Source organism: Amblyomma maculatum, chromosome 10, assembly GCF_055883805.1.
Source record: "Amblyomma maculatum isolate TAMU_Amacu chromosome 10, ASM5588380v1, whole genome shotgun sequence".
Classification (NCBI taxonomy): Eukaryota; Metazoa; Arthropoda; class Arachnida; order Ixodida; family Ixodidae; genus Amblyomma; species Amblyomma maculatum.
The window spans coordinates 158,813,093-158,840,816 of record NC_139353.1 but is presented as its reverse complement, the minus strand read 5'-3'; the positions used below and the strand labels follow the sequence as shown (position 1 = coordinate 158,840,816).

The 27,724-nt window shown below is 48.4% G+C and overlaps 1 protein-coding gene across 3 annotated transcripts; it reads left to right on the top strand.

The window, feature by feature from the left end:
- LOC146177777 (kunitz-type serine protease inhibitor 6-like) lies at positions 1-27,230 on the top strand. 3 transcript variants are annotated; one of them, XM_084580578.1, is made up of 4 exons: positions 1-137; positions 19,363-19,551; positions 26,086-26,175; positions 26,812-27,230. In XM_084580578.1, the coding sequence occupies exons 1-4, from the start codon at positions 95-97 to the stop codon at positions 27,012-27,014; spliced, it is 525 nt and encodes a 174-aa protein (XP_084436704.1). In that variant the 5' UTR covers positions 1-94; the 3' UTR covers positions 27,015-27,230. The 3 variants fall into 3 exon arrangements, with proteins under 3 accessions (XP_084436704.1, XP_084436703.1, XP_084436705.1); XM_084580577.1 differs by having other exon boundaries at positions 26,086-26,205; XM_084580579.1 differs by lacking the exon at positions 26,086-26,175.
- Positions 27,231-27,724: the final 494 nt, after the last annotated feature.

Here is a 27,724-nt window from a genome sequence, read left to right as displayed (position 1 = left end):
CACGCTTAGCTATCAGTCCCTCACCTTGCTCTCAGAGTGATATCAATGTCTGGGTCGAGGCTCCCTGCCAGTTCTTTCAAAAGCTGCCGACGCCATGGGGGTCACTGTCACGTTGACGCTTCTGTTTGCTATGACGGGTGAGTTTTCTCTTCAAATTCGCAGTAGAAGTACTGAAGATTTAGTAATGAAATTTTAGTACTAAAATAACCTTGTACGTCCTTATAGTATAATGTATGATACTGAACGCCTAAATAGCGATAAAGAATCGTTCGTTATCACAAAAAGGTATTTTCTCGATATAATTTCAATAATTACGTCATGCACTTACTTAGTTGGGCTGTTTTGTGTCAAAGCCATTACCAGGACAAAACTTTGTTTACAACACTGGTTTGCTGCTTAGAATCTATGTTTGTAGTCCCATTATTTTATATATAGTGTGGTGCAGCTACTGCAGTGGGAATAATAAAATCTTATAGAAATCTTTCTGATAAAAAAAACCTACAAAATTTACGTGAGCAAGAAGATTTGAAGTGAACTTGTTTGCCTGACTAGTTAAAAGGTATGGTGCTGAGTCGTTCGAGGCCAATCAAAACATCTGTGCTAGAAATAATATTTCTCCAGGAACTTCAGATGTTGCTCATTCATAAGAATGTAGGATGGCCATGCCTCTGGTAAGAGCTGCCTGCTCCGACACGTAATTTTTTACTGAAAGTTATACTTAAAGAGCAAATAGCGAAAATATACCGGAAGTGATAGATAAATATGTCTCCGTAGGACAGGTATAGTAACTACAAATCCGAAAAAAAAGCACTAAAGAAAAATAACTGGAAGTATAAGAACAGGATGGAGCGCATTTGGCAAGTACTCGCAGGTTATGACCGCAGCAGATTTTCTGTGGCAGTGCGAAATTATCACGTCAAGTGTGGCGGACCTTGTGGACTTCATGGTGGGTTTCTTACGTGGAAGCTAAAAAAGTATTTCCAATGTTGTGCCCATGATGACGGAACTTGGCCGTCGTCTTGAATCTGAGAGCTATGCAGATACGGACGAGAAACTGGCAAATGTATATAGGGACCGAGTGTCCTTCGTATGGCGCCACCGTCGCCTCGGCGGAACAGCGCCAACAGCAGGATAACGCAAGCCAGCGGAATGCCCAGGTAGCGGAGCGGCGCTGCCGGCTCCATTCGGTGAGGCGTACTCGAGCATGTCTCCACCCGTTGTTCTGCTCCTGTGTGGCTTTCGAAGCTTAAGTAATCACACGGAGTTTTTTCGGTCAGCAAATCTTGAAAAACAGAAGAGCCGTCCTCAGCAAGGAGCGCATGTTTTCGGAACAGCCCGGTGCATGGTATTTCGCTCACATACTCGGAAATGCGCGCGATTTCTATCTGCTTTAGGAACGCGTTCTGCGACGACTGCGGTGACACGACCTGCGCCTGTACCGCACAGAAACTTTCTTTTTTTTTTTCGAAACACACCAGAAGATCGAACATCACCGGGCAGTGAAGCGATGACGCCGTAGCAGTGATAGTTGCAATGCCCTGGAGCCAAATGATGAACACTAAAAAAAACGCAGTGGACTCAGACGATTAGGAGGAGACCGATAGCTGACAATTTTCCAGCTTTAGCCTTGCAACGAGAGCTGGAAAAACAAGAAAAAATGAGGCAAGAGTAAGATTATGTTTTTGGTAGGAAAAGCAAACCAACAATTGTGGGGGTTCTTAATAAGCCGTCGAGCCTCTTCTGAGGTCTAGGCCGCAAACACAGAGCTCCCGCGATCACACACCACGGGCAGCCGTTCTCACGGCCGCAAAGTGGTAATGCGAAGTACGATACAACACAGAACAGGACTTTGCCCGGAACCAGATGTTTATTGGGTCTTCCCAAAAAGAACGCTGGTGAAGGTCTTGCTGGAGACCCTATCCTTTTGGATGGGGCCTGACACTTCGAAGGGCAAGATGGCGACAACAAAGAAGTATAGCGGGGAGTTATTTACCTTGCGTCCTTCCGTTGTCGCGGCTCGCTGTCGTCTCTCCTCGGCGGTAGTCGGTTCCCGCCGATCTCGGCGCATCTTGCCCTTTGTCCTTTTTCGGCCAATGAGCGTCGCGTCTGCGACGCCTAGCGGTGCGCTTCTGCGCCCGGCGAGGGAAGAGGGAAACGCGGCGCTATCGAGCAACCCGATTGGGTTACTCAACCTCGGAAGAGAAGGAATACTTTTGTCCTTTTCATCCTCCGCGGCGCGCAGTGCTTCGGAGGGATGCGCGGTTCTCCGCGATCGCTACACTCCTCCTCCCTAAAGACCGAACGTCCCCTGAAATCAGGCGACGGTAGGCCGGCAACGACTTCCTTGCCGCCTTGTTGTCTTGCATCCAACGCTCCAACGCCGCTGTCCGGGTGGCTAGTTGGGATGGTCGTGTAGTCCGGTCTTCCGTACACTTCTTCACTGCTCAGGTGTAAGCGCCGTAGTCTTTCCGTTCGCTGCTCCACCGCTACTCTGTCTGCCGTGAAGCACGAATTAAGTCCCTTGTCTCGAAGCTCGCGATGATCACATGGCACCGCCACGGCCGCTGGATGGAAGCGCACTGGGTGCGGCCTGCTGCGTCGCGCCGCCGTCAATGGGCAAGCGCGTCCTTGGGGAGTTTACAGTTGCGCCCGCTATTTCTGCTGAGGGCGCCACTGTTCGGTGACACGTCACCGCCGGGGTTGCCGGCTCTGAGCGCGCGGTTTGCTTCCTTTCTGGACGCGTTCGCCTCGTGTCTGCGTGGTAAACGCCCTTTTTCTGTGCGCGTGTGCAAGCACGTTAACGTTGAGACGGGATGCGTTTGTTTTTAAGGCGAAAGCCGTTCTAGGCTCATGGAGCGGAAATCTGCGCGCAGAAGCTGTGGCTGTAATCTGTGCGTCGCATCTGTGCACTGGTGTGTCTATGGAAAAAGCGGACGTGCAAAGAGGGAGATTAAGAATGAAAATTATTCATGGTGATAGATAATCAATACAAGTTATAAATAGACATTGATAGAGGTAATGACTAATGCTAATAATGGGTAATAATGACTAAAATGATTTGTAATGACAAGTATATCAAACTATGGCATGTAATGACCGCAATTGATTAGAAATGAGTGCAAGTGCTTAGCGATGTGTGGTAATGAAGATAGCTAGACATGACTCATCATTACTGCTAATTACTACGAAATAACCAATATGTGAAAGGATGACATGTAATGACCACTGCTGATTCTAAGTGAATAACCTGCTTAGTAATGAGTGGTAAGGGCTACAATGACTACGCAGGCAGACTCATCATGACTGGGAAACGACCAATATAATAAACTACGAATTGAAATGACGAACTGTGGCAAACGATGAGAGGCAAATGATAGGACAAGGGTAGGCTTTCGCCGTCCTCCGCTTAAGAGACATATTAAGAGACCCTCAAATTTTATCTGCTGAGCTCGCTTCAGACAAAGGCAGTAGCGAGGAGTGGAAATGCACTCGCTTCCTCTGAAATGAAAGCGGCGCTAAGGTTACAAGTCCAGATGCTGAAGCATAATGCCCTATGAGCTGCTATTGAATTTGCTACAAGGGACAGCAGATTGGACTTGTTGGTGATCAATTATAGGTTAACAGTACAAACAACGTGACGGAAACACAGGAGAAGAGGACGGCACAACCGCGCTAGTTGTGTCGTCCTCTTTTCCTGTGTTTCCGTTACGTTGTTTAACCTATTTAGTTACCAGGAAGCTGGCCAGTGAACTAAGATTTTTAACGATGTGTTGTGAAGCAGATGAATACTATGAGGTAGCACCAGAGGCTTTTCTCGCCGGTTATGTTGCGAGGACATATTATAAAACGGTACGAATCGTTTTTTTTTTATATAACCCACTGATAGCGAGCTGGGCTGGAAATGTCAACTCAACAGTGGAGCGACATTTATGGCTATGGCATAAACCTCTCTCGTGAAAGGTTTTCCATCTGCGATTGGTAATTTTCTTCCTTTTTTGTGGGGCCATTTAATAAGCGTACTCGGCTGCTCGCTTAATCGCGGCTGCAGTTGAGCTCTGAAGCGTGAACATTCTTGTGATCGCAACGAAGAGTTTCACAGCAGGAACACTCGATGCGCGTTCTTCCATTGAAAATTACAAACCAGCAAAAATTGTACGGGTTTGCGAGCAGCCAATAAAAATGGTAATAAAAACTTTCGGCGCATATACGTAGCACCTTGAGGCAGCCTGGCTCTATGAAGCGCGCTTAGTTCGGTCATGCAAAATGCGAGAAGCCATGACGGATAGCCTTCTGGCGTACAAAGTCTAAGGTCTGCAACTGAGTCGGAGATCCGAGGTTATCATGTAGATTTGACCTAACAGACATCTTCCTATTTCCAACGTAGCATTTGTCAGAATGAGATAGAAAGGGTGGTTACATGTCGCATTTTCACAGAGGTTGCTCACAGTAGGACAATATATTTTTATTGGATAGCGCTGTCAGTTTAGAACAGGTTTACATAAATTGGTGTATAAAAGCTGTATGCAGGAATGAGTAAATGGTATGAAAATGACCCACGGAATTCGCGACATAGTTAAGTGGTTATGCATTAGGCTAGCATGGCAGCTGAACAGCTTCGAATTGTTCACAGCCGGGTGACATTTTCGTATGACAAACAACTTGATCCGAATGCAACATCACGGTGATGCGAGCTCTCCAATCGAGTGTCCTTGATCCACCGTCACATTAGGTTTTTCGGGGTACACTCCAGTATGCATCGTTGCCGAGCAAGCGCTAGGTGCTGACATGGCCACACTAGACATGAAATTATATACTAATTTGTGTTGCCTAATTGTGTGAAGCGGAGCTCTTATATCCCTAAAATAAAAGGCTTCTACCACTCCGACGCCTCCCTGAAAGCGCAGCTCTCCGCGCGCGGCTGTCCCCGAACGGTGGCGACGGGAAGTAGGCGCCTCCCGCCGGTTTCGGGCGACGTAGCAGGCCGCACCTAGTGCGCTTCCATCGAGCGGCCGTGGCACCGCTCGTCGGTACGCCGACCGCATGGAAATGCTGTCACACAGCTGCGACGACCGCGGTCACACCCACACTCGCGCACGCACGCGCACACGCCACTTGTCGGAAACACGGCGGCGATATCCGAAGCGCTTATTTCGAGAAGTGTCTCTCCATGGCGATCCGGCGCTCGAGAGGCAGCACTGCAGCCGGCAGCTGCTGCTCCTACAGCCGTCCAGAACCGTCGCCGGGCGCTGCTTCCTGACGGCTGGGCGGCGGCGACTTGGGTTGTGGCACGGCCGGTCTCGAGGGAGTACGCGCTTCTGTTGTGGCTGCTAGAGCTGCGACCGTCGCTGGCACCCAAGGCGTTGTTGCTGCTGACTATCCGATGCTTGTGATGTCGACTGCGTCAGCGAGGTCGCTGGGAGACGACGCCTGTCTTCGCAGCGCCCTCTTTCGGATTTCCGACTAGTTTTCCTTTGGCGCTCCTAGCCAATAGTTGCCTGCCATTTGGCCAGGTCCCTACGGCAGCGTGTGGAGAGGGGGGACAGCTTGGTAGCGTCTTCGCCACCGCCCGCTTTTCCTTTCCTCCCCCCCGTTGTTTGGGATGAGGGGACATACCAACATTACTGCTAGATACGACCCTCCCGTAGCCAGCTCGCTTCCTCACAACCGGTTGCCTACCTGACCGCTGTTCTGAGCGGTCGACGCGTTGTTGTCAGGCCAGTCACCCCGTCAAGGTCGTTTTCGCCTAGAGCGGGTGTTGTAAGGGCGAGCCTTGGGGTAGGTGGGGGCACTGACCTTTTCTCGCGTCTGCGCGAAATCGGCACTACCGCCTTGCCAGCCGCTTCCCGTTGGAAGTACTGCTTTAGCTCCCCGACGTGGATCGGCTTGCCGAGTCGACCCGTGTTCGGATCTTTCAGCCTGTAGTTCAACTGCGAGAGCTTCTCAGCAACTATGAACGGCCAATCCATTTAGGCGCAAGGCCTGCTGCGAACCCCATGCTCGCATCGCTCTGCACATGGCTACGCTTTAGAACGAAGTCTCCCACTTGAAATTCCACGTTCCGACGCGCGCGATCATAGGCAGCCTTCTGGCTAGCCCTTGCTTTAGCGCGATTTCGGCTGGCCTCGCTCACTGCTTTTTGCAAGCGATCACGCATGCGCCGCGCGTAGTCGGCTATTGCCGTTTCGCCTGACGAAGCATCCTGCCTTTTGGTCAAAATGGTGTCAGTTGGCGTATTTAGTTCCCTCCCGAACATCAGGAGGGCAGGCATGAAACCTGTGGAGCGATTCTCGCTTGTTCGCAGTGCAAAGGTGATCGCGTCGAGGTGGTCATTCCAGTCGTTGTGCGTCCGGGCGTATGCCCCGAGTAGTGGCTTCACATCGCGATTGCGGCGTTCGGTCACATTTGACTGCGGATGATAACACGTCGTTCGTTGCTGCCGTACGCCCATGGCGGCACACGTATCCCGAAAATCTTTCGCCGTGAAATACGAGGCGTTGTCAGTGATCAGCCTCTCCGGAAACCCGTAGCGACAGAACAATCCTGAGGGCTTTGTCAGGATCTCCTTCGTTGTGGCGTTTCACAGCGGATAGAGTTCAGCGATTCCGCTGAAGTGACATGTCACCACTAACACAAATTTGCTCCCTCTTTTGCTGCGCGGCAGCGGTCCGATCAGATCGCACGCCACAGTTTCCCATGGCTTTGTGCTCACGATCGGTTGGAGCAGGCCAGGCGGTTTTCCACCTCGCGGCTTCCTTTCTTGGCAGACGTGGCAAGTCCGTACGTATTTACATACATCAGCCTTCATTCCTGGCCAGGTAGCGAGCCGACATAGTTTCTTCCATGTCTTTGGTGCGCTTCCGTCACCGTCTGCGTCGTGATAGTGCTGCAAAGCAGCATGCCTCAGTTGGCCGGGAATGACGGCTTTGAAGCACTCGTTTGAGTCTTCTTTGCCAGTCACGTATTTCAGCAAAGCTCCATCAGCGTCCAACAGGAAGCTCTCCAGCTCACTCGCAGCAATACCAGCTGCACTAGAGCTCGCGCCTACCGCGCTCTCCGCGGATTCTGGGCGCACTTCGACCAGCGGTGTCGATTGGTCCGTCTCTTCACGCAGACTGGCGACCATCTCACGACAATACGAGTCTTCCTGTTGAGCTTTGATAAGCTCTTCCCTGCTGAATGCAATCTCGATCGGCGTTTTCGCTGTCACGAGATGCGCGTGCTCCGGAGGCAGGAATTTCTCCTTTCGGCCCTCCTTTCCCGACGAGCGGGGAAGTTGCCGCGCCTCCTCTCCCGCGGCTGGGGACGGGTCATTCACCGGCGCGCGCGACAGCGCTTCCGCAACCACGTTTGTGGCACCTTTCCGGTAGCGCACCTCGAAATCGAAGCGCTGTAGCGTCAGTGCTCAGCGCGCGAGCCTCCCGCTCGGCTCGCGTAAGCGGGTCAGCCATGTCAAGGCCATGTGATCGTTTTCGACCGTGAACCTTGTACCTTCCACGTACATCTCGAATTTTCGAAGCGCGAAGATGATAGCGAGGCATTCCTTCTCCGTAACTGAGTAGTTGCGCTCCGCCGGCGTCATCGCGCGGCTGGCGAACGCCACGGGGCGCAGTTTCTCGGCCTCCTTTTGGAGAAGCACTGCGCCCACTCCGAAATCACAGGCATCTGTCTGGATCAAAAAGGGCCTATTTAGGTCGGGGAGTTTCAGTGACGCGGTATCGGCGATGGCTTGCGAGAGCTGACGAAAACTCGCCTGCTGTTCCTCTCCCCATTCCCACGAGGCTGCCTTCCTTAACAATTTTGTTAGAGGGGTTTGCAGGCGGATGCAGTGGGAATGAATTGGCGATAGTGGCCCACCATGCAGAGAAAGCGGCGCACGGCCTTTAACATCGTTCGGCACCGGGAATTCCAGGATAGCGCGAAGTTTGTCAGGGTCAGGGGCTACTTTTCCTCGCTGAACGCGGTAGCCGAGCAAACTGACTTCAGCCCTGCACAGCTGTGCTTTAGCGGGGTTCAGCGTGAGACCTGCTGTTCTGAGTTTTCCCAGAACGTCTCGGAGGTGATTGAGGTGTTCCTCGAACGTGCAGGAGTAGATGACGATGTCGTCCAGGTAGGCGAGAGCGTGATGCCATTTGGCGTCTCCCAGTACACGGTCGATCAGCCGCTAAAAGGTGCTCGGACTTCCGGACAGTCCGAAAGGCATCCTAACGAATTCGTAGAGACCCCTGTGGCAGGTGAACGCCGTTTTACACTCGTCGCCTGGTCGCATCTCTACTTGGAGATAGCATTTGCTAGCGTCCAGAGTAGAAAAATACCGCGCTCCGCCGAGGTTCGAAACAATGTCGTCCACGCTCGGGAAGGGGTATGCATCCTTTTGTGTGACCGCATTCAGTCGCCTGTAGTCCACGCACAGCCGTGAGCTACCGTCCTTTTTGGGGACCAGCACCACTGGGAATCCCCAGGGGCTTGATGAGCGGCGAACAATGCCCGCATTGATCAGTTCTTGCAGCGCCGCGTCAATCGCCTGCCTTTTGGCGGGGCTGACCGGTATCGGGTTGGATTTCCAAGGCTGCGCGTCTCCTGTCTCGATGCGGTGCTGTACAAGCTTGGTACAGCCGGGGCGGTCCGTGAACATCTCTTCGAAGTTTCCTAACAACGAAAAGACGCGGGCGCGCTCATGGTCTGTCAGGTTGTCGGCGTTTGCCAGCAGACCCCGTAAACGCTCCTCCGTGCAAGGCATGGGGACGGACTGCAGCGGCTGAGGGGAAGCGCCGCTTCCTCGGGAGGTATTCCTCCTTTCCACCTCGGAAGCTGTCCTTTCGGTCGTCGCGGTCGGTGCTCTGACGAACCGCTAGAGTGGCGCGAACGGACTTTCCCGATAACCACCATTGCCGATATCAACCACGATTCCCGTACGGGACAAGAAATCTCGGCCGAGAATAACTGGTACCGTGAGTCCAAGCAGATGAATGAAACGCTGTCGCCGAGCGCGCTGATTCCATCGCGCGACAAGGCGCGCATCACCGCCTGAGCATACTTCTCCGCTCGCCAACTGGAGGGGCAGGCTGCGTTTTCGCACCCGAATGCCTCTCTGTCGAAGACGGGGAACGACTTCGTCTCCGATCAGAGAAGTGCTAGCACCAGTGTCAAGCAGTGCTCGGAACGTAGTCCCTGCTATCGCAAGGTCTATGAACGGAGCCCTAGTAGTGGTCGGTGTTCCGATCCTGAGAATGAGGGTGCCACTATTGCAGCTCCGTCGCTCGGATCAGCTTCGGCCGCCGGCGCTGCTACCGACGGCCTACCTCGTTTCCCTGACTCGCAGGGCAGGCACGAGCCAAGTGATCAACTTGGCCACAAGAGAAGCATGTCCCGGGATTCCGGGCTCTAGGCAGACGAGGGTGCTCTCGCGTACGGCCTTCCGTGAGAGCTTGTTGAGCCGGTGCCACCGCCATGTTAGGCCTCATTCTCACAGCCGGTTTTTCTCTCCTCCGTCGCCTCCGTCGCGCCGGCGCTCGCCCGAGAAGGGGAGTTAATGGTGCCAGTACTCCCCGAAATCGGGTGGCCGGCGCAGTGGGGTTGTGCTAAGGCGCCGCCGGCCCGGCGAGCGGTGGACTCCGCCCCACGAAAGACGGACCAGTGAGCGCGCTCGCTACTCTCACGTGACTCTACGTCACTGCATGCGTGTCGCGACCAAGCGAGCGCCGGCGGAGCGGCCGCGCGGCCACCGCGGGCTCGCATGCAGACAGCAGTGCGCGAGCACAGAGAGAGAAAAAAAAAAGCTGGGGTTGCCCTCCTCTCTGGTGCCCCGCGAAGCGCGCGCTGGCAAGAGACATCAAATGCTGTTCCTTTTTTTTCTTCTTTTTAATTTCTCAATGCACCGGGTGTCGCAGCTAAACATGACCTCCTGCAAAACCTTACGATGTTTCAGTTGTATATTTGAATGGGTTTATCAAAAGAAATCTTGCAAGTTCTGGCGACCCATTCCTTTATTGATGACAGAGTTATATATTTTCCTATAGACTTCTTCGATTTCGCTGACTGCCTAGAATAATATTATAAATATTATAGGAGTGCGCATTTATGCTGAGCTTGGATATATATTCGTACCCATTTGTTGTTTCGTAGTACGCGCGATGTTTGTACTGAGGCTGAGATAACAAGGCGTTCCAACTCCGAACTGCTGCGAGAAGTCGCGACACTAAATGTGGAATATAAGAGATGGTGATATTTTTTTTTTTATCAGGGGCGCTGAAGTAACAGTACTATTCCAAGTAGTAGATTTGGAATTTCACTCACTTCCATTCCGGAGCTACGCAAACGATACCTCGCTGCAAACAGTTAAGCGGGTAGTTTTTCTCGCAAACCTAAGCCGATCCAAACGCAGAACAGGTGCTTGGCAAACTTAAATCATATAAAGCATGTGGCTCATAATTTGAGCTAAGATCCATTATATAGACACAACCAGAAACAAAAACAAGTACGGCGTAGCAAACAAGGTTCGGGACAGTAAAGATTTGGACGGGCGGAAAATCTATTGGCTAGGCAGGCGAAGAAGTCAAAATGACTGCCGCACTTGTGAAGGAAAAGAAAGAGGTAATGGGTGAGGTGAGGAAAGGAGCAGAGGGGAAAACGGAACAAAGAAAAGAGAGAAAAAAAAGGCAAACAGTGGGTGAATGGCGCGGCAAGAAAACATCATAAATGGGAGGAGGTCTAAGGAACGAAATAAAGAAAAGCCATACCAATGGGAAAAAAAATCAAGAAAAAGCCGCAGCCTACCTGCCAGACAAAGAACCCCTTTTATGAAAGTTGTGACGAAACTGCTTATCAAGAGTAATATAACTAGAGTGTGCACTTACACTACGTTTTAGTACTCGCTGCTTATAATCGTTACCATAAGCTTCCGTGCTGTACGCGCGGCGCTTTGCAGTAAACTCTGGAGTTGCGTACAGCTACTGAAGCTAAGATGGCAATGCCTTCCAGCCCCAAAGCACAAGAGGCTAATAAAAAATGCCGATTTTATTTAATTTGGCAATATGCAGGACGGTACAGCTAACCTCGACTTCCGACAGATTTGCGTGAAATATTATTTCAGTCGGTGCCATTCTAACTTGATTTTTAATGCTTGTATCAAAACCATATTGTCATGCTGTCGCGAACAATTCTTTTATTGATAGAATAGTTCATTATGCTTCTGTGACTGTGCTGATTGAGAAGAATAATTTCGCTGATTGTGAAGAATAATGTTATTGGAGTGAGCATAATTTTTTGCAGCTTAATACATGGTTGCTATAATTATACTCATTTGCTTTGGCGCAGTACGCGTGGTGTTTGTACCGTTACCGAAGCTGAGATGAAAACGCGTTCTAGCTCCAAACTGCTGTTAGAGGATGTGAAACACCACGCTTCTTTTTTTTTCGTACAGACGCGGAGCACACGACTTCCACCGCTGCAGGGAGGGCAGCCGCCCTCCGCATTTTTTTTTTTGTGCAGGAGAAAAAAAACCGCTCTGACGTAGAGTCGCGTGTGAGCGGTGAGGCCCCGCCCAAACATGTTTGACGGCGTCCGGCGCCCCTTTCTGTTTGAACATCGCGCCGCTCCATCCCTCGTGCGGTATCCCCCGCCGATGCCGCCGCGACGGAGAGGAGCACCGGCTGTGAGAATGAGGCCTTACGCTGCCCGTCCGCATGCGTCACCAGCGCTCGATCATTTGACCGTGTTTGGTAATCTCTGTCGGGCGGTCGGCGTGAGGTTGACCACTTTACCTCTCGCACAGCTTCGATGATCCTCGGCCCGTTTGAGTAGGGATCAAGAGCGCGATCCGAGATTTCCGGGAAAGCGCCCTCACCTGAAACACGTGACGTTCGAGCGTTTTCACTCCTTGAACGCGCACTGCCATTCCAGGCGCAGCTGGGCTCCAGACAATGCGATGGGGGTGGCGGGGGCCGGTACGCACGGGCAGCTGAAATTTCGGCTTGCACCCGACGCGCTTCCACGGCAAGCTCATTCAGGTTCCTGCAGCGACTTCCCCGCAGGTAAAGAGCAAAGGTGGGGTGGCTCTCTCGGATTACTCGTTCCACTTGCTCCGTGTTCGAAGCGTTGGGATCGGCGTAATCGTAAAGCTCCTGCATCGCCCTGACGTATTCGACGAGCGACTCGTCGAGAGCTTGGGCTCGCAGTTCCAATTCTCGCCGCATTCGCTGCTGGTAGTCGTGAGGAAGGAATTCCTCCCTAAACATACTGCGGAATTCAGCCATAGCGCTCGCTGTGTGACCTACCAAACGGTGCCACCGAGCGGCTTGGTCAACCAGTGCCACTGGTATCACTCTTCGCAGCATGTGGGTCTCGCTGCAGCCGTTGACTTGGCCGTACTGGTCTAACGCCAGGAGAAAGCTGTTGGCGCTCATTTCATCGCCGTAGCCGCTGTACGTTGGCATCGGTGTTCCGATCCGCGGACTGGGTTGCAAGGACTGCAGCGCTTGCTGGAATGCACTGGCGAGGACTCCTGCGAGGGTTTCGGCGTTGGCCGCTGCCTCGCTCTCGGGTGCCTCGACGAGTGGCGAGATCGTCGGCGGGGTTGGCGCGGTCCCTGTGCTGCCGTTTGGTAGCTGCGTGGGCGGACATGGCGTGCCTGGTGCTTCTCCCCAATCCGTTCGCGCGTAGTGCAAGGGTGCGCCAACTCTTGAGGACGGCATTTCGCGGTGTCTTCGGGCTCTGCCTGTGGGCGTCGTGTTTCGCTGGCTGCTCCTGCAGCGGCGAATTGTCCCGTCTGTAGAGTCGCGCTGGCGGCGAGCGAGCCGTGAGCCGGGCTTTCCCTGTACCCGGGGCTGAGCTCTGCGAGCCACATCAGATCAGGCAGATTACTCCGCTGGTCTGGCATTGTGTACGGCGCGAGCTAGTAGCTCAAGTGCTTCTGCACGAGAGAACCACGTTGGGGCGCCAGTTGCGGGGGTTCTTACTAAGCCGTCGAGCCTCTTCTGAGGTCTAGGCCGCAAACACAGAGCTCCCGCGATCACGCACAACGGGCAGTCGTTCTCACGGCCGCAAAGTGGTACTGCGAAGTGCGACACAACACAGAACAGGACTTAGCCCGGAACCAGATGTTTATTGGGTTTTCCCAAAAAGAACGCTGGTGAAGGTCTGGCTGGCGACCCTATACTTTTGGATGGGGCCTGACACTTCGAAGGGCAAGATGGCGACAACAAAGAAGTATAGCGGGGAGGTATTTACCTTGTGTCCTTCCGTTGTCGCGGCTCGCTGTCGTCTCTCTCCGGCGGTAGCCGGTTCCCGCCGATCTCGGCGCATCTTGCCCTTTGTCCTTTCTCGGCCAATGAGCGTCGCGTCTGCGACGTCTAGCGGTGCGCTCCTGCGCCCGGCGAGGGAAGAGGGAAACGCGGCGCTATCGAGCAACCCGTTTGGGTTACTCAACTTCGGAAGAGAAGGAATACTTTTGTCCCTTTCATTCTCCGCGGCGCGCAGTGCTTCGGAGGGATACGCGGTTCTCCGCGATTGCTACACAATGTTCCGTGTCTCCCTGCGCAGTTATGCTACCACGGCTTGTGCACTGAGCCCGGCCTTGAGGCCACCCAAATTATTGCTCATATGAAAGCAGTAAAGCATCGTCTTTACATATACAACAATACTCTGATTGAACGCTCCAGAGCTGCTACTGATAATTGACTCTAGAATTACTAAATATGATTACGTTTCTCTCGGCATGCTGCGGAGTTTTGAAAAGTTAATTTTCTTGCTCTGAGCGACAGTATTTTTCGGATACCTACTATATAGATGCGGTCCTAGGAAAAGTTTGCTTTTGTTCATCAAGGCCATCTCCAAGCCCAGGAGATTCGTCACGTTTACGGCACCGGTCTAAAGCCCTTGAAGGCCGTAGTTAGGTACTGCGAGAACCGTAAACTACAATCGAATAACAGAGAGCGCATACTGTGTTGTTGAATAGGTGGCCAAAAACTAAGAGGGCATACTAAGGCCTCATTCTCACAGCCGGTTTTTCTCTCCTCCGTCGCCTCCGTCGCGCAGGCGCTCGCCCGAGAGGGGAGTTAATGGTGCCAATACTCCCCGAAATCGGGTGGCCGGCGCCGTGGGGTGGCTCCAAGGCGCCCCTGGTCCGGTGAGCGGCGGACTCCGCCCCACGAAAGACGGACCAGTGAGCGCGCTCGCTCCTCTCACGTGACTCTACGTCACGGCTTGCGTGTCGCGACCGAGCGAGAGCTGGCGGAGCGGCCGCGCGGCCATTGCAGTCTCTCATGCAGACGGTGGTGCGCGAGCACGCACAGAGAGAGAGAGAGAGAAAAGCGGGGGTTGCCCTCCTGTTTGGTGCCCCGCGAAGCGCGCGCTGGCAAGAGACAACAGATGCCGTTTCTTTTTTTTTTTTTTTTTCATTTTTCAATGTACCAGGTGTTGCAGCTAAACATGACCTCCTGCAAAACTTAACGATATTTCAGTTGTATGTTTGAATGGGTGTATCAAAAGAAATTTTGCAAGTTCTGGCGACCCATTCCTTTATTGATGACAGAGTTATTGTATATGTTCCTATAGATGTCTTCGATTTCGCTGACTGCCATGAATAATATTATAGATGTGGGCATTTATGCTGAGCTTGGATACTGGCTTGATATATATCCGTACCCATTTGTTGTTGCGTAGTACGTGCGGTGTTTGTACTGAGGCTGATATAAGAAGGCGTTCCAACTCTTAACTCCTGCGAGAAGTCGCGACACTAAAAGCGGAATATAAGAGACGGGTATTTTTTTTTACCTGAGATGCTGAGGTAACACTATCTTCAAGTAGTGGTTTTGGAATTTCACTGCCTTTCATTTTGGAGCTACGCAAACGGTACCTCGTTGCAAATAGTTAATCTGGTAGTTTTTCTCGGCAACCTAAGTCGATCCAAACGCAGAACAGGTTCTTGACAAATTGAATTCATGTAAAGCATGTGGCTCACAAGTTAAGCTAAGAGTCATTATGTAGACACAACCAGAACCAAAAACAAGTACGGAGTGGCAAACAAAGTTCGAGGCAGTAAAGATTTGGATGGACGGAACACCTGCTGGCTAGGCAGGCGAAGTCAAAACGACTGCGGCACAGGTGAAGAAGGGAAAGGAAGAGGTAATGGGCGAGGTGAGGAAAGGAGCAGAGGAAATAAACTGAGCAAAGAAAAGAGAGAGAGAAAAAAATGCAAACTGCGGGTAAATGGCGCGCAAGAAAACTTCGTCAAGGGGAGGAGGTCTGAGAAAGCAAGTAAAGAAAAAAGCATATTAATGGGGAAAAGAAATGTAAGAAAAGGTCGCAATCTCCCCGCAAGACTGAGAACCGTTTTTAAAAAAAAAAAAGTTGTGACGAAACTGCGTGTCAAGAGGAAGCCACCGCTTTTAAAGCCGCATTGCTTGCACTTGCAGGTGATAGCGAAGTATTAAGCGCTACCTTAATATCACGAAGGGTGGTATCGACAGGAACGTTTCACTGCTGGTGAACAATGCTTATATTGATAGCAGTCTTGAGTTGCGTGGAGTTTCGTACAGCTACTGAAGCACCAAAGCACAAGAGGCTAACAAAAAATGCCGATTTTATTTAATTTTGCAATATTCAGGACGTCACAGCTAACCTCGACTTCCGCCAGATTTGCGTGAAATATTTCAGTCGGTGCCATTCTAGCTTGATTTTTTAATACTTTTATCAAAACCATCTTGCCATGTTGTCGCGAACAATTCTTTTATTGATAGAATAGTTCATTACGTTTTCTGTTGTGCTGATTGCGAAGAATAATTTTATTGGAGTGAGCATAACTTTCTGCGGTTTAATACATGGTTCCTATAATTATACTCATTTGTTTTGGCGCAGTACGCGTGGTGTTTGTACCGTTACAGAAGCTGAGATGAAAACGCTTTCTAGCTCCAAACTGCTGCTAGAGCACGTGAGACAGCACGCTTCTTCTTTTTTTTTTCCCCCGTACAGACCCGGAGTACACGACTTCCACCGTTGCAGAGAGGGCAGTCGCCCTCCGTATTTTTTTTTTCTTGTAGGAAAAAACAAAAAGCGCTCTGACGTAGAGTCACGTGGGAGCGACGAATCCCCGCCCGAACAGGTTTGACGGCGTCCGGCGGCCCTTTATGTTTGAACATCGCGCCCTCCATCCGTCGTGCGGTGTCCCATGCCGGTGCCGCCGCGACGGAGAGGAGCACCGGTTGTGAGAATAAGGCCTAAGAAGGCATTCTATTGCTAAAATGCTGATCATGATGGGCCGTTCACTAAGTGCTTTGCTTTCTCTGCGTGCCACGTAAACTAAGTGAACTACGGCTTTCTGTAGTGCCGTTAAATTTGTTTCACATTGTTAGTCATATGAGCAATTTCTCCGAGGTAATAAGGCCTTGTCTTAACTACGTCTTAATCTGGAATGCTCACGTTCACCATGAGGTCTGTGAGAAATGCCATGCTTAGGCGGGCGAGAAAATGGGCGAGCTAAGAAAGTACATAAAGCGGTGTCAAATGCGCGCAAAGCTAATGACAAATAAAGAAAAGATAAATATTTGCTACTCAGGAAGATATATGCGCCGAAACTGCTAAAATTCGAAACAACAATTTGCGTGCATTTGAAAAAAAAAAAGGCTGAGTTATATGCTCGTTTCCCTTAACTAAAATTTCATGTGTTTTTTCACATTTTTTTTTCTTTTCACTGGTACCAGCCTCTGTAACGATGTGGTATTGAATGAGTTCTATATTGTGTGCTTTCATTGTGTGAGAAGGGCATGCCACACAGAAGAATGAACAAATTCGAAGAGTCTCAACTCATACTAAGTTCGCAGTACCCTGGCACTGAAGGACGAAGGCAGGAAAGATGACAAGAAGTTCGTGAGAATAGCAATCGTTCATGTCTTCTATCTGCTATTTCTATAAATAGATGAAAATAAAATCATTATAGTGCTGCCTTCGGAAGCAGGTGTGCAAACATGATTTATTCCCATCATTGAAGAGCGTAGCTCGGCTAGAACAACGATGGTATATGCTTCTTCCTTTTCTGGTTTACACACGGAACAATGCTTGTATAATAAGTTATAACTGTTGAATTCCCTTTCCAAGTGCCGATAAAATGACTACAGATACTATAGAGCGCGGCTGCGGCTCCGAGTCTCTTGTGCTATCACTCCTGTGGAACAGAAAACACAACTTGTGATTGCAGCGCTTACTGCTGCATTTAAAAAAAACGTTTAAAAAAATTCCGCACATTTCACGGCCACACAGTAACCAAATCCGTAGTTACAAGCCTCTGTCTTTGAACCAACCGCGTCCAGGTCACTCACCGCTCATGCCTGTGTGGGCACCGATTGAAAATAATCAAATTTGAAGCGTCCAACAAGTTTGCGTTGCTGCCAGTGCAGCCGTCAACACGACACGTTTGCCCAGACTTCGTTTCACCGGGCATATTCACGCACAGTGTCACCTAAACCTGAGGAGTACCGAAGCAATCTCACTCAAACCAATGACAGACTACCCAGAAATGCGGCGCAACGTACACAAACACGTGAATAGCAACATAACACAGGCGCACACTACCAACTGTATTACGAAACTGAACACGCACTTTCTCTTCAACACTCAGCCACAACTACCCAGGAGTCAGAGCTACGTGTGCTGTATACTTTTGTTCGTAGAGTTAACGAGGCTAGGTCTTTAAGATATGTATCATTTTTCGCTATGCCGGAACGGTAGTGTGCTCTAAGAATGGAATTTTGCAAGGCGGTAACAGGTTTTATGTTTAGTTGATCAAAGATTGGTTTTGTATGGGTGTGAAGTGATGATTCGTATTGCTTTTTTCTGTAAACTAGAAAGAGTGTTAATGACAACCTGCGTGGTAGTGCCCCAATTCAGAAAACAGTAGCTCAAAGTGGAAAATAACAATAAATTATATAGTAACAGTTTAATATTTGGTGAAAAATAAGTACTCGACAGCACGTTATAACCATACGCTACAATCATAGAAGGTTGTTAATTGACTTTTTGTGTTGATTTTTTAATAAGCCCGAAAATAATCTCGCTTTATAGCTTTGCATTTTGTTGTTTCGAAAGTAAAGGACACGCGCACGCGGCGTCGCCCTGGCTCTTCATGCCACAATTTCTCAAGTCATCTTTCTCTTTCTTTCCTTTTTCTCCACTTATTTGCGCGTGCACGGTAGCCTACTAAGTAACTTCTTTCCGTTCTTCTGTTTATCTGTCACTCTTTCTCCAGACATCTTTCGCGTTCCGCCGGAGCCTTTCGCGCGCAAGCACTCACCAGACCCGAAATTAAACAGCAGACAAGCAGTGGCGTGGAGGCGACTGCAAACTTATACATATCCGCACCCGGTTATGGCGAACCACATGTTCCCTGAGGCTAGGAGTGACAAGCGCAATCTTTGTGGGGCGAGAGGGACCCTCGACCACATAATATGGGAATGCCCGTATTCTCCCAGGAGGACGAACAATATAGGCTGTAGAGACACCTGGGAGACCCTGCTGCGCAGCTCGGACCCTGAGCTCCAGCTCCTACTCGTCCAACTGGCTGAAGAGGCTGCCGGGACCCAAGGCCTCCCGGCCTGCCTTTGAGGCGGCGGCACCCGCCCCTTGACCTGCGTGTCGGGGGGTGGGTAGATCACCTTATCTGTTGGACATTAAAGTTTAGTCCATCCATCCATCAACATTTCACCAATTATTAACCCCAGCGATTGCCTTGCACATAGTCCACACACACACACACACACACACCGCCCCCCCCCACCACACACACACACTGCTGGAGCTGGAGCTACTTTGCAAATCTGTCGATTCGTTCTGTTTACGACGGGTTCCTTAAGTATTTTTGTTCCTGCATTCAAATTCCGCTGATAACAGAACATGACAAATCGTCAGCGCTTGTGGGGAGAACACCACTTTCCGCTCCCATTCAGCGCCAAGCTGCTGCGAATATTCTGTCGCAATTCTTGCTCTTCAACTCTAACCCTACTCGCGTCTCGTTAACTCGCTCAGCCTCTCCGTGCGTACTGCTGCCGAATCCTCCGACCTCAAGTATGTAACTGAGGCTGCAACACCGCAACATATTTCGTTCGCCCCCACTGCAAACCGAGGCGTCCGAATCGCGGAATGCACCGCAGCGGCTCGGCTCCTAGAGCATCGCCGTTTTTCATGCTTGAGCCAGTATACGGTAGCAGAAGGCAGCGCTTTTTTCAATCATATATTTTTTCTGAATGCGTAACCCGATTGTGTGCTTCCGTAACCTAGCACTGTCCTACCGCACACGTCACTCATACGTCACAATTTGAATAAAATGGTGAATTTTCTAGAATAGGGCCCATGCTGTTAACATCTATCCCTTACCAGTTCTCGCAGAGTTTGACAGCAGATGCGCACCAGCGGCTGATCGAGGGCCATGCAGCGCCCGCATCCCCATGTGGGCCTACAACGCCACAAGGGGACGCTGCCAGCGATTCACGTATGGCGGCTGCGACGGCAACCAGAATAAATACCACACCAAGAGCGCTTGCGAGCTGATCTGCCTGCGCTATAAAGGTATCATTGCTGTCCTTCTTAACGGCCCCAAACGAGGCAATGTGAATTCTGGTGTTGCATTAAAACACGCTGGTATCTAGATTATAAAAAGAACAACGAAATGAGTTCAGATATCAATATCTAAGCTAATCAGGCTTAGCTGCGCTAACACGCTTTGGTCTTCTTTTTCCTTGTTTATCGAATTTTATATTCGTTTATCTTTGATCTGGGGGTTCCTTTTGGAAATTATTGCTTGTCTGCGCATTGCTCCTGAATCATGTTGCAGCTCAAGCATTTAGCGTTTTTTATTTCCTCCGTTAATATCTCACGCATACTGGTAGCATACAGTAGTCAGTTACTACATAATGTGAAAGAACACTTAACCTTGATGCAAAGCCTGATTTCAGCCAAGGGAACAGGATGTACTTGTATGACCTGGTAGGAGCGCATTTGACTCTAGATGAAGGATCGTGGAGACTACGAATCTTGAATCCTTCCCCATCTCAAAGGAAGTGCTCCCGTAGACAGTTTCTGGCAACTCAAGAAAGTCTTGCGGCATGATGGCTACACGCAACGCTCTAACTACCGCGAGAAAATGCCCCTTGGTAATTACCTAGTATCAATGGCTTCCCAAAGGCAAGAAAGGGCTTTACTACTGTCGCATTGAGCACTATAACGCAGATATCGCTAACCAGGCTTACAACTGGTGAGGGGTTGAATCTCATTTCATGTACTTTGCGCCTTCTTGCAAGAGTTACAAATTGGAAGTTGTGTTTCATGTCATAATATCCTTGTTTACTTGCTGCGGCCATTTTATAAGTTGATATCCCTATAGCTTAAATAGCATGTTGCAATCGTCTCCTCATGAAGTCTGTAGTGCTTATAAGTCTGTAGTAAGCTTATAAATAAATCTAAGCGACCTCTGTACCACCGACGGAAACATGAATCGTCGAGAACTCTATGTCCATGTCTAATACGCTTTCGTCGGCATTTTCCTGCTCACTTGCAGTTATATAGGGTGCAGTCGAAATAGAACTCAAGCGCCAGTTTGTTTGCTACTTTACGTTTCGATTGGCGTCGTGCGTAGGCCTTTCTTTTTGTTTCTAGCGTAGCGGACTTGTTTTGAAATAACAGGACGATGGTTGTCAGACATCGACCATCAACGCTTTAGTAGAATGCACATGCATACATGTTAACTTTCAAAAATCCGGGTACACACTTAAGCCTGCTTATGTACAGCATTGCAAGGACATTTACACGTCGACATTTTTATTTGTGTAAATATTTTATGTGCATTCTATCTATTCTACATGCTATTATTTGTATTTGTTAATTTACTGTGCCTTATGTGGTAAGTATTTTGTTTATTTTGTTGCCATAACGCTTTCTAGCGTCCATATCTTAGAGAGAGACAATTATGGACACATTCGCAGCCATTCGGCGTAGAGTAGTGCTTATAGCGCTCTCGCTGAGAGACTAAAGGGTGTTTATTCAATTTCTGGAATGGATAAGCTTTTCTCTTTGTCATTCCGGCGTCCTTACGCCGCAAAACGATTGTGAACACATTGGCAGGAAGTCGGCGCATTGTATTGTTTAGCGCGCTCGGCTTGGACAAAAATGTAAGACCAGCGGCCTTCCGCTTAAAAATAAGAATTGTGGAGACGATCGCAAGAGGTCGGCTTAGAGTGTACCGGTTAGCACGCATTATCTGAACATGGTAGGTAGGATTGCGGTTCGATTCCTGGCGTGGACAGGATTTAATTTTCTTATGTGTAAGTTCTTCCGGATAGGCCCAAAATAAAAGCTTTGCGGTCGCATTGCCGACTACTATGATGACTATCTTCATGAGACAAAACGTGCTTTCGCATTGAACGTGAGCTTTGGTGACATCGGTAAGTGCGCAAGAGCTGCTAAAGTCTTGGACATTCCTCAATGTCTACTATACAGCTGGATTACTTAATAAGTGTTAGTTTGGAAATTAGGAACTAACTTTGTGGATAAAGAACCAAACCAAAGCAGCCGATTTAGGGTGCCACTAACACATTAAAAATGACGTGTACCGACTAGAAAGGCCGGTGTAAATAGATGGCACAGTTTCATAACTAGCACCTTATATTGATGAAACAAACCAACTAGTTAGTATAATGAAGCTATCAGTTGTGACGCGCCTATTGAGTCCTCTTTGTGTCTATGTGCTGCTTGGTGCTCACTATAGCGGGTAGCAGTGGGAAGCGAAGCGTGCCTACTACAGCTCAGACGTGAGGCTAAAACTGCTAGTTTCTTACTTCTACCTTAATTTTTACCATTCTTTGGAGCATACCTTCTATACCAAGCAGCGTTATAACACCTTATGTCATTCAAGTTATTCAGCTTCGAATTGACGAAATGCTTTCCGTTCCCGTGTTATGAAAGAAATCTAGTTTGTAACCTGAGCAAGCCGTATTTCATTCGCGTCATTGAGCCTCGTCATCACCAGCGGGGCTATGCCCAATGCGGTGCGAAGGCTTCTTCCATACGCATCCAATTAATCCGGTCATGTGCTACTAGTTGCCTCCATTAGATCGCTGCTTAATTTCTTCCGGCCACAAGTCTTTCTGCTGCCTCTACTATGCAATCCTTTCTTTCCAATTCAGCTTGGTACCCCTAGCTACCATCGATTATCCTCTCTTCGCACTACACGTCTAGCTGACACAATTCTTCTTGATTTTCACTAAAGGGTCAATAATGCGAGTTATTTCTCTTACTCAATGTGCGCGCTTCCTACCGCTTTGTGTTACTCATAGCAGTGTGTTTTCTATAGCTATATGCGTGGTCCGTAACTTAAGGGGAACTCATTTCGATAGCTGGCACGTTTCAACGCAATAGGTGAGTATCGATAAGATGCAACTGTTACATTCTTTGTTCATGAGCGATACCGGTAAGCTGCTAGCCATAATGTGCGTCTTCCAAATGCTGTCTATCTCAATGTTATTCCTCTTATTATCTTCCTTCTGTTGTCCGGATGTGCGGTGTCTACCTGTCTTAAGTAAACATACTCGCCTACCCCTTCCAGTGCTTAGCAGCCTATTGCAAACTGCTTTTGCGTTCAGAGCCTTTTAATGATTACTTTAGTCTCCCTATAATGTTGGGATTACCTGTCTACTTTTCCTGCCTATGTCTTCAATCTTTCCTTAGCAAGACGTTGTCAGCAGGAAGTCGCAAAGTACTGAATAATTTCAATAAACCCTTATCCCAGACCAAGTCTATAACTTCCTCTAAACAAGCTGCCCCGCCGGGGTGGCGCAGTGGTTACGGCGCTCGACTACTGTTCCCAAGGACGCGGGATCTAATCCTGGCCTCGGCGGCCGCTTTTCGATGGAGCCGGAACGTAAGGCGTCCGTGTGCTGTGCGATGTCCGTGCACGATAAAGAACCCCAGGTGGTCGAAATTTCCGGAGTCCTCCACTACGGCGTCTCTCAGCCTCAGTCGCTTTGGGACGTTAAACCCCACAAACCAAGCCAATCTAAACAAGCTGTAAATTGAATTGAAGAGGCTTTGTATCCTTGCCTAATATCTGTCCTAATTGAAACTATATTAACTTCTATAAGGAAAGTTCTGGTTTCTCTGAGGCCACTATACATGGTGTACAAGCTAACTTTAGTCAAGCACTAAAATATAAAACCTCTGAGGTTTTATATATAAAACCACTTTCACACAGCTACCTGGCACACCAGAGGCAAGTTTTGCATTGAAATGAACTAAGTAGAAAATAAGATCATTTTTAATTTACTAACTATAAATGTATACAACGAATGTAATTTGCAAATTAGCAGAATACCATCAAAAACCGCTTTGCATTATTTGCGATAAACGAAGCTTCACCTGTATCTTTTCGGCGATCTCCAAAGCTACCCGCGAAATACAAAACCTATCACGTAATGCACATTCGTGCGCCAGGATTGTTGTACTCTCAACCGTGCTTTGAGTGAACTAAATTAGCTGCGACAGTGAGTCGACGGCCCAGTTCCAGTGGCAGGCTGATACGTTGGTGACGGTTGCAGCGAACGCGGTCAGCTGTCACCACCGAATGAGCGCGCTGCATCTTGCACTGTCACATGCGCAGGCTGGCGCCGCAGTTAAAGACGACAACGGAGACGTATCGGCCTGCTGCTGTAGCGGGGCCATAGATCCACGGCCTTAACTGATTTCATTCACTCAAACCACGGTTGAGAGCAGCACAATGCTTGTGTGCGAATGCGCTAGTCACTTTTTTTAATTTCACGGGGTGTTTTGGGAGCTCGGAAGCGATACAAGCGAACCTTTGTTTATCGCTAATAAATGAAATGGAGGTTTCTGAAGGGGCTCTCCAGCATTGCAAATCGCATTTTTGCCCAAAGTCAGTATTTATTCAATTAAAAAAGGTACCCTAATTTCTAAGAATTAATTGAAAACTAAAATTCCCTCCAGCGCATCAGACGGCCGGAAGCTGTACGCAGGTGGCTTCCAAGGCTTACCTGAAATATTTTATTTCTTAACCCTTGGCCGATGTAGCTTGGCCCTGTATATATCTTCCAGTACTTTCATATATGAGTCGTATACACCATGATTTTGCAATGCCTACAAGACTGATGATGTTTCGACTAAATCAAGAACTTTCTCGTAATCACCAGAAGGGACGTTTAGGAGCTGGTTACATTCCGAGAATTTTTTCCGTCGCCTACGTGATAATATGGAGATTACAAATGAAAGAGTAGCCCTTAAAATTTTGACTGGTCGTTTCGTCAGTTGAAGTCTACGTTGCTCTGAATCTATTAGCGATTGCGTTAGTAAATACTTTGTACATAGCTTTGTACAAATACTCTGTAGCTGATTGATCTGCAATTTTTGATGTCCTATCTTCGTCTCCTTCTCTATGAATTCAGATAATCTTGGCGTTCTGCAATGACTTCGGCACCCCCGATGTCATCAGTCATTGCGTATACAGTGCGGCTAGTTGTCCTAGCACGATATCCTGACTCACCTTGAAACCGGATCCTCCCCAATTGCTTTCCTCCTTCTTAACCTCGTCGTTCGTTACTGGTGGAGCGCCTGATGACTGTTGACAACAACCAATCTCATTACTGTCATCATTACGTTGGCTACTGTAGAAGGTGGCGCAAAACTTATCGTCTACTTTAATGATCGGTCCACATTATTACCGACTTTAACTTACATGTCCCATAACGAAGACATCTGATTTTCGACTAAGGATAATTTCCTATTAACAGTGTAAAGCTTGCCACGTTCATTAGAGTATACCAGATTTTCTCCATATTATACTTCTTTATGTCAGACACTTCACTCCTTTAAATACCTTTCATACCTCTATTTGTATCATCTATTTAATTGCAGCGTTCATAATTGGGCTTTTCCGAATATAATACTTCGCTTGCGTAGGCAGCTCTATCCTACCGCCTACTTCTACCGCAGAAATCTGGGCGAGTTGGTGAACGTTCATAAGGTAGAACCGCCACTCAGTGATGATATCTCTGGAGTTATTGCTAATATTTCATACACTAAGGTAGGTCGTCTTCCTCGGCTAAAGCTGAATATGTACTCTGTAGAGAGATCTTTAGTTCACCTACCTTCCCTTTCATCGCGGATTCTTTAATGGTGTTTTCCTTTCCTAATCTGTCCCGTAGCCTGTTCAAATTTAGACTACTTCGAGATATGCCCTTCCTGTGGTCTGTGTATTGCACCTTTCCGATTGCATTTGCATCCTTCACAGTGCCAAAGGTAGACCAGAGTATGAGTTCAATCTCATTTTTATTGTCTCCGTTCAAGATTTGTCTGTCCATTTCTGGCTTTTTTATTTGCTGAAGAAGGAATGCAAAATAATAGGTTATTGTTTCCTGTCAAATAAACTAATAACTCCATTTCTACTATTACTAGAGCCAATGCCATAGTACCGCAGTGGCTGGTCTTCAGCCTCCTTTTTTTTTTTTGGCTGCCTTGGCATTGAAGTAGAGGTCAAACATATCAAGCGCCAAAGACTCAAAGCTATCTTGTTTACCTATTATTGCAGGGGTTAATTTTTTAGGTCGCTAAGTTTAAATTCTCTTACTTTGCATTGTTTATTGCTCCATTTTCACAACGTACACTTCCATAGAAAACCTCCGTGGTCTTGAATGCATCTTGCTTTTGAATTACCCATGCTTTTGGACAACGAGGGAATTTTTCGCTCCTAAAAAAGCGGCCAAGCAGGCAACAGGAGTAACATCGATGTGTCCTTTTAAACCGCCAAACTTCTGCAAGAGGTGCCCAGAAATGGCGCCTTGAATTCATGTTGGCTGACATTCCTATTTATTCTAGTCACCCCATTTAACTCATCACTGCCTCCAATAACACTCCAGCTCTGAAGAGCTTAAAGACATCTGCAAGGAGCGCGCTTTTGGTCATGACCGGAACGAGAATAATTTATTTTTTTAAGGATGAGGGGGGAGTCCACAGCGGTTGTAAAAAAATAATTTTCCTGTGACGTATAAAATCATCCTTGATATTTGTTCTATGACTAACAAACCCAAATTGTCTTTGCAGATTCAGAAAACCCGGGAAAGCCCCAGGAGTTGCGAATGGGCGCCCTAGAAGTACTCTCCCAACCGCAGGCTCCTTCCCTAATGTGGTCTCGTTGGCAGCTTACCTCCCTCATTGACATGTGTGGGTCCTTTGAGCTGTTCTTAGAATTGATTTTCAGTATAACTTCTTTAATACGCAAGGTGCTTTCAGTGCGGAAATGCTAGGGTTCAAAACCTATTTTTCAGGCGTGCTACGTAAGTAAAGCCGGTCACCAAGCCAGGGAAAAACTTGTAATAATTACGTCATGTCTGGTCACCTGACGAGGGCATTTTGGAGAGAACTGCTTATATTCCGCACGCTAGACGAACGATCAGACACCTTTAAGATTGTATTCAGGTGTAATTTTTTTTTTGTAGAAGTTCAATTTTTGGAATACGCTTAATGTTTTATAAATATTTATTTATTTTTTCGTGCAAAGTGGTGCCATGCTCGCTTCGTAAACGTTATTCAAGCAACTAAATCCGGACATAACACCGGGCCGGAGATGAAGTGGCGACGAATACTCGGTGCGCTTGATGTTATCGAAGAAACTGTGGAGCTGGGCTGTAATCATATAGCACAGTGACTCCTACTTCCTTCTGTGGCACAAGTGTCTAAAGGCTGCACGTCCTTTCAAACTGATGTTCTTTTAAAAAAAAAGTATGTTGAGATTCTGACGACAAATTCCCAATTTTGTGTTTATTCCAGTTCTCACAAATCCGGCCTGCCTTTTGCCCCCCGTGCGCGGGATGTGTTCCGGCTTCATTCCGAGATTCTACTATGATCCGAGCAGAAGAATGTGCCAAGCATTTGCCTACGGTGGCTGTGGAGGAAACGCCAACAACTTCGCAAGCCTAAGCCAGTGCTATCAAGACTGCAGCCCTAGGCAGAACATTCTGCCTCACTCCTGATTCAAGCGCTTCCGAGTAGAACGTTTTGGCTCTGTGCATTGAAGTTGTTCATTCTAACTGTCCACCAAACGAAGCATTGTAAGAGAAGAACATCGCATACTTCGTTAACGAACTGAATGAACTGACAGATTAGTAGTGAACAGCGGACGCTTGCGAACACGCGTCGGCTTCATGTGGTATTGCAACAACATTTAAATGCGAATTTTGAAGATATCAACAAACGTGCGTTTCAGCGTATCACTTTCATATCATATTAAGGAAAAGAAACCTTGTAGAAAGTAAAAGATGGTTCATTACTCTCCCTCTGTGAAAACAAAACTCCTGCGGTAAATATTTTTTGTCGCTTCGAGAGAGTCAATTTGGTTACTACTTTATTAGGGCTGGTATAATGAGAACAAATATGCTTACTTTGGCTTTTTTATTTATTGTCGTAGACTTGCGCCAATGCGAGACTACACCCTTTTGCAGGTAGCTTTTTAGTGTTATCACAAGCAAAAAAAAAGAAAAAAAAGCATTCAACTACTTTAAAGTTTTAGGTTCTTTAAAGTAAAGTACTTTAACGATTTAAAGTCCGGCAAAGCGCCAACTGGGGCTACATATTCCAGCGTTTGAGGCGAGATCATTCATCTGCACATCTTGCGATTTCTCGACATGGGTCAAGTCCAAAAGGCACTCATTTGCCGAAATGGCGATGACGGCAAAGAGACCAA

Coding starts and splice junctions, on each gene's coding strand:
- LOC146177777 (XM_084580577.1), top strand. CDS start 95: ATGGGGGTCACTGTCACGTTGACGCTTCTGTTTGCTATGACGG. Junction 138..19,362: donor GCTTCTGTTTGCTATGACGG/GTGAGTTTTCTC, acceptor ATCCCTTACCAG/TTCTCGCAGAGTTTGACAGC. Junction 19,552..26,085: donor GATCTGCCTGCGCTATAAAG/GTATCATTGCTG, acceptor TTGTCTTTGCAG/ATTCAGAAAACCCGGGAAAG.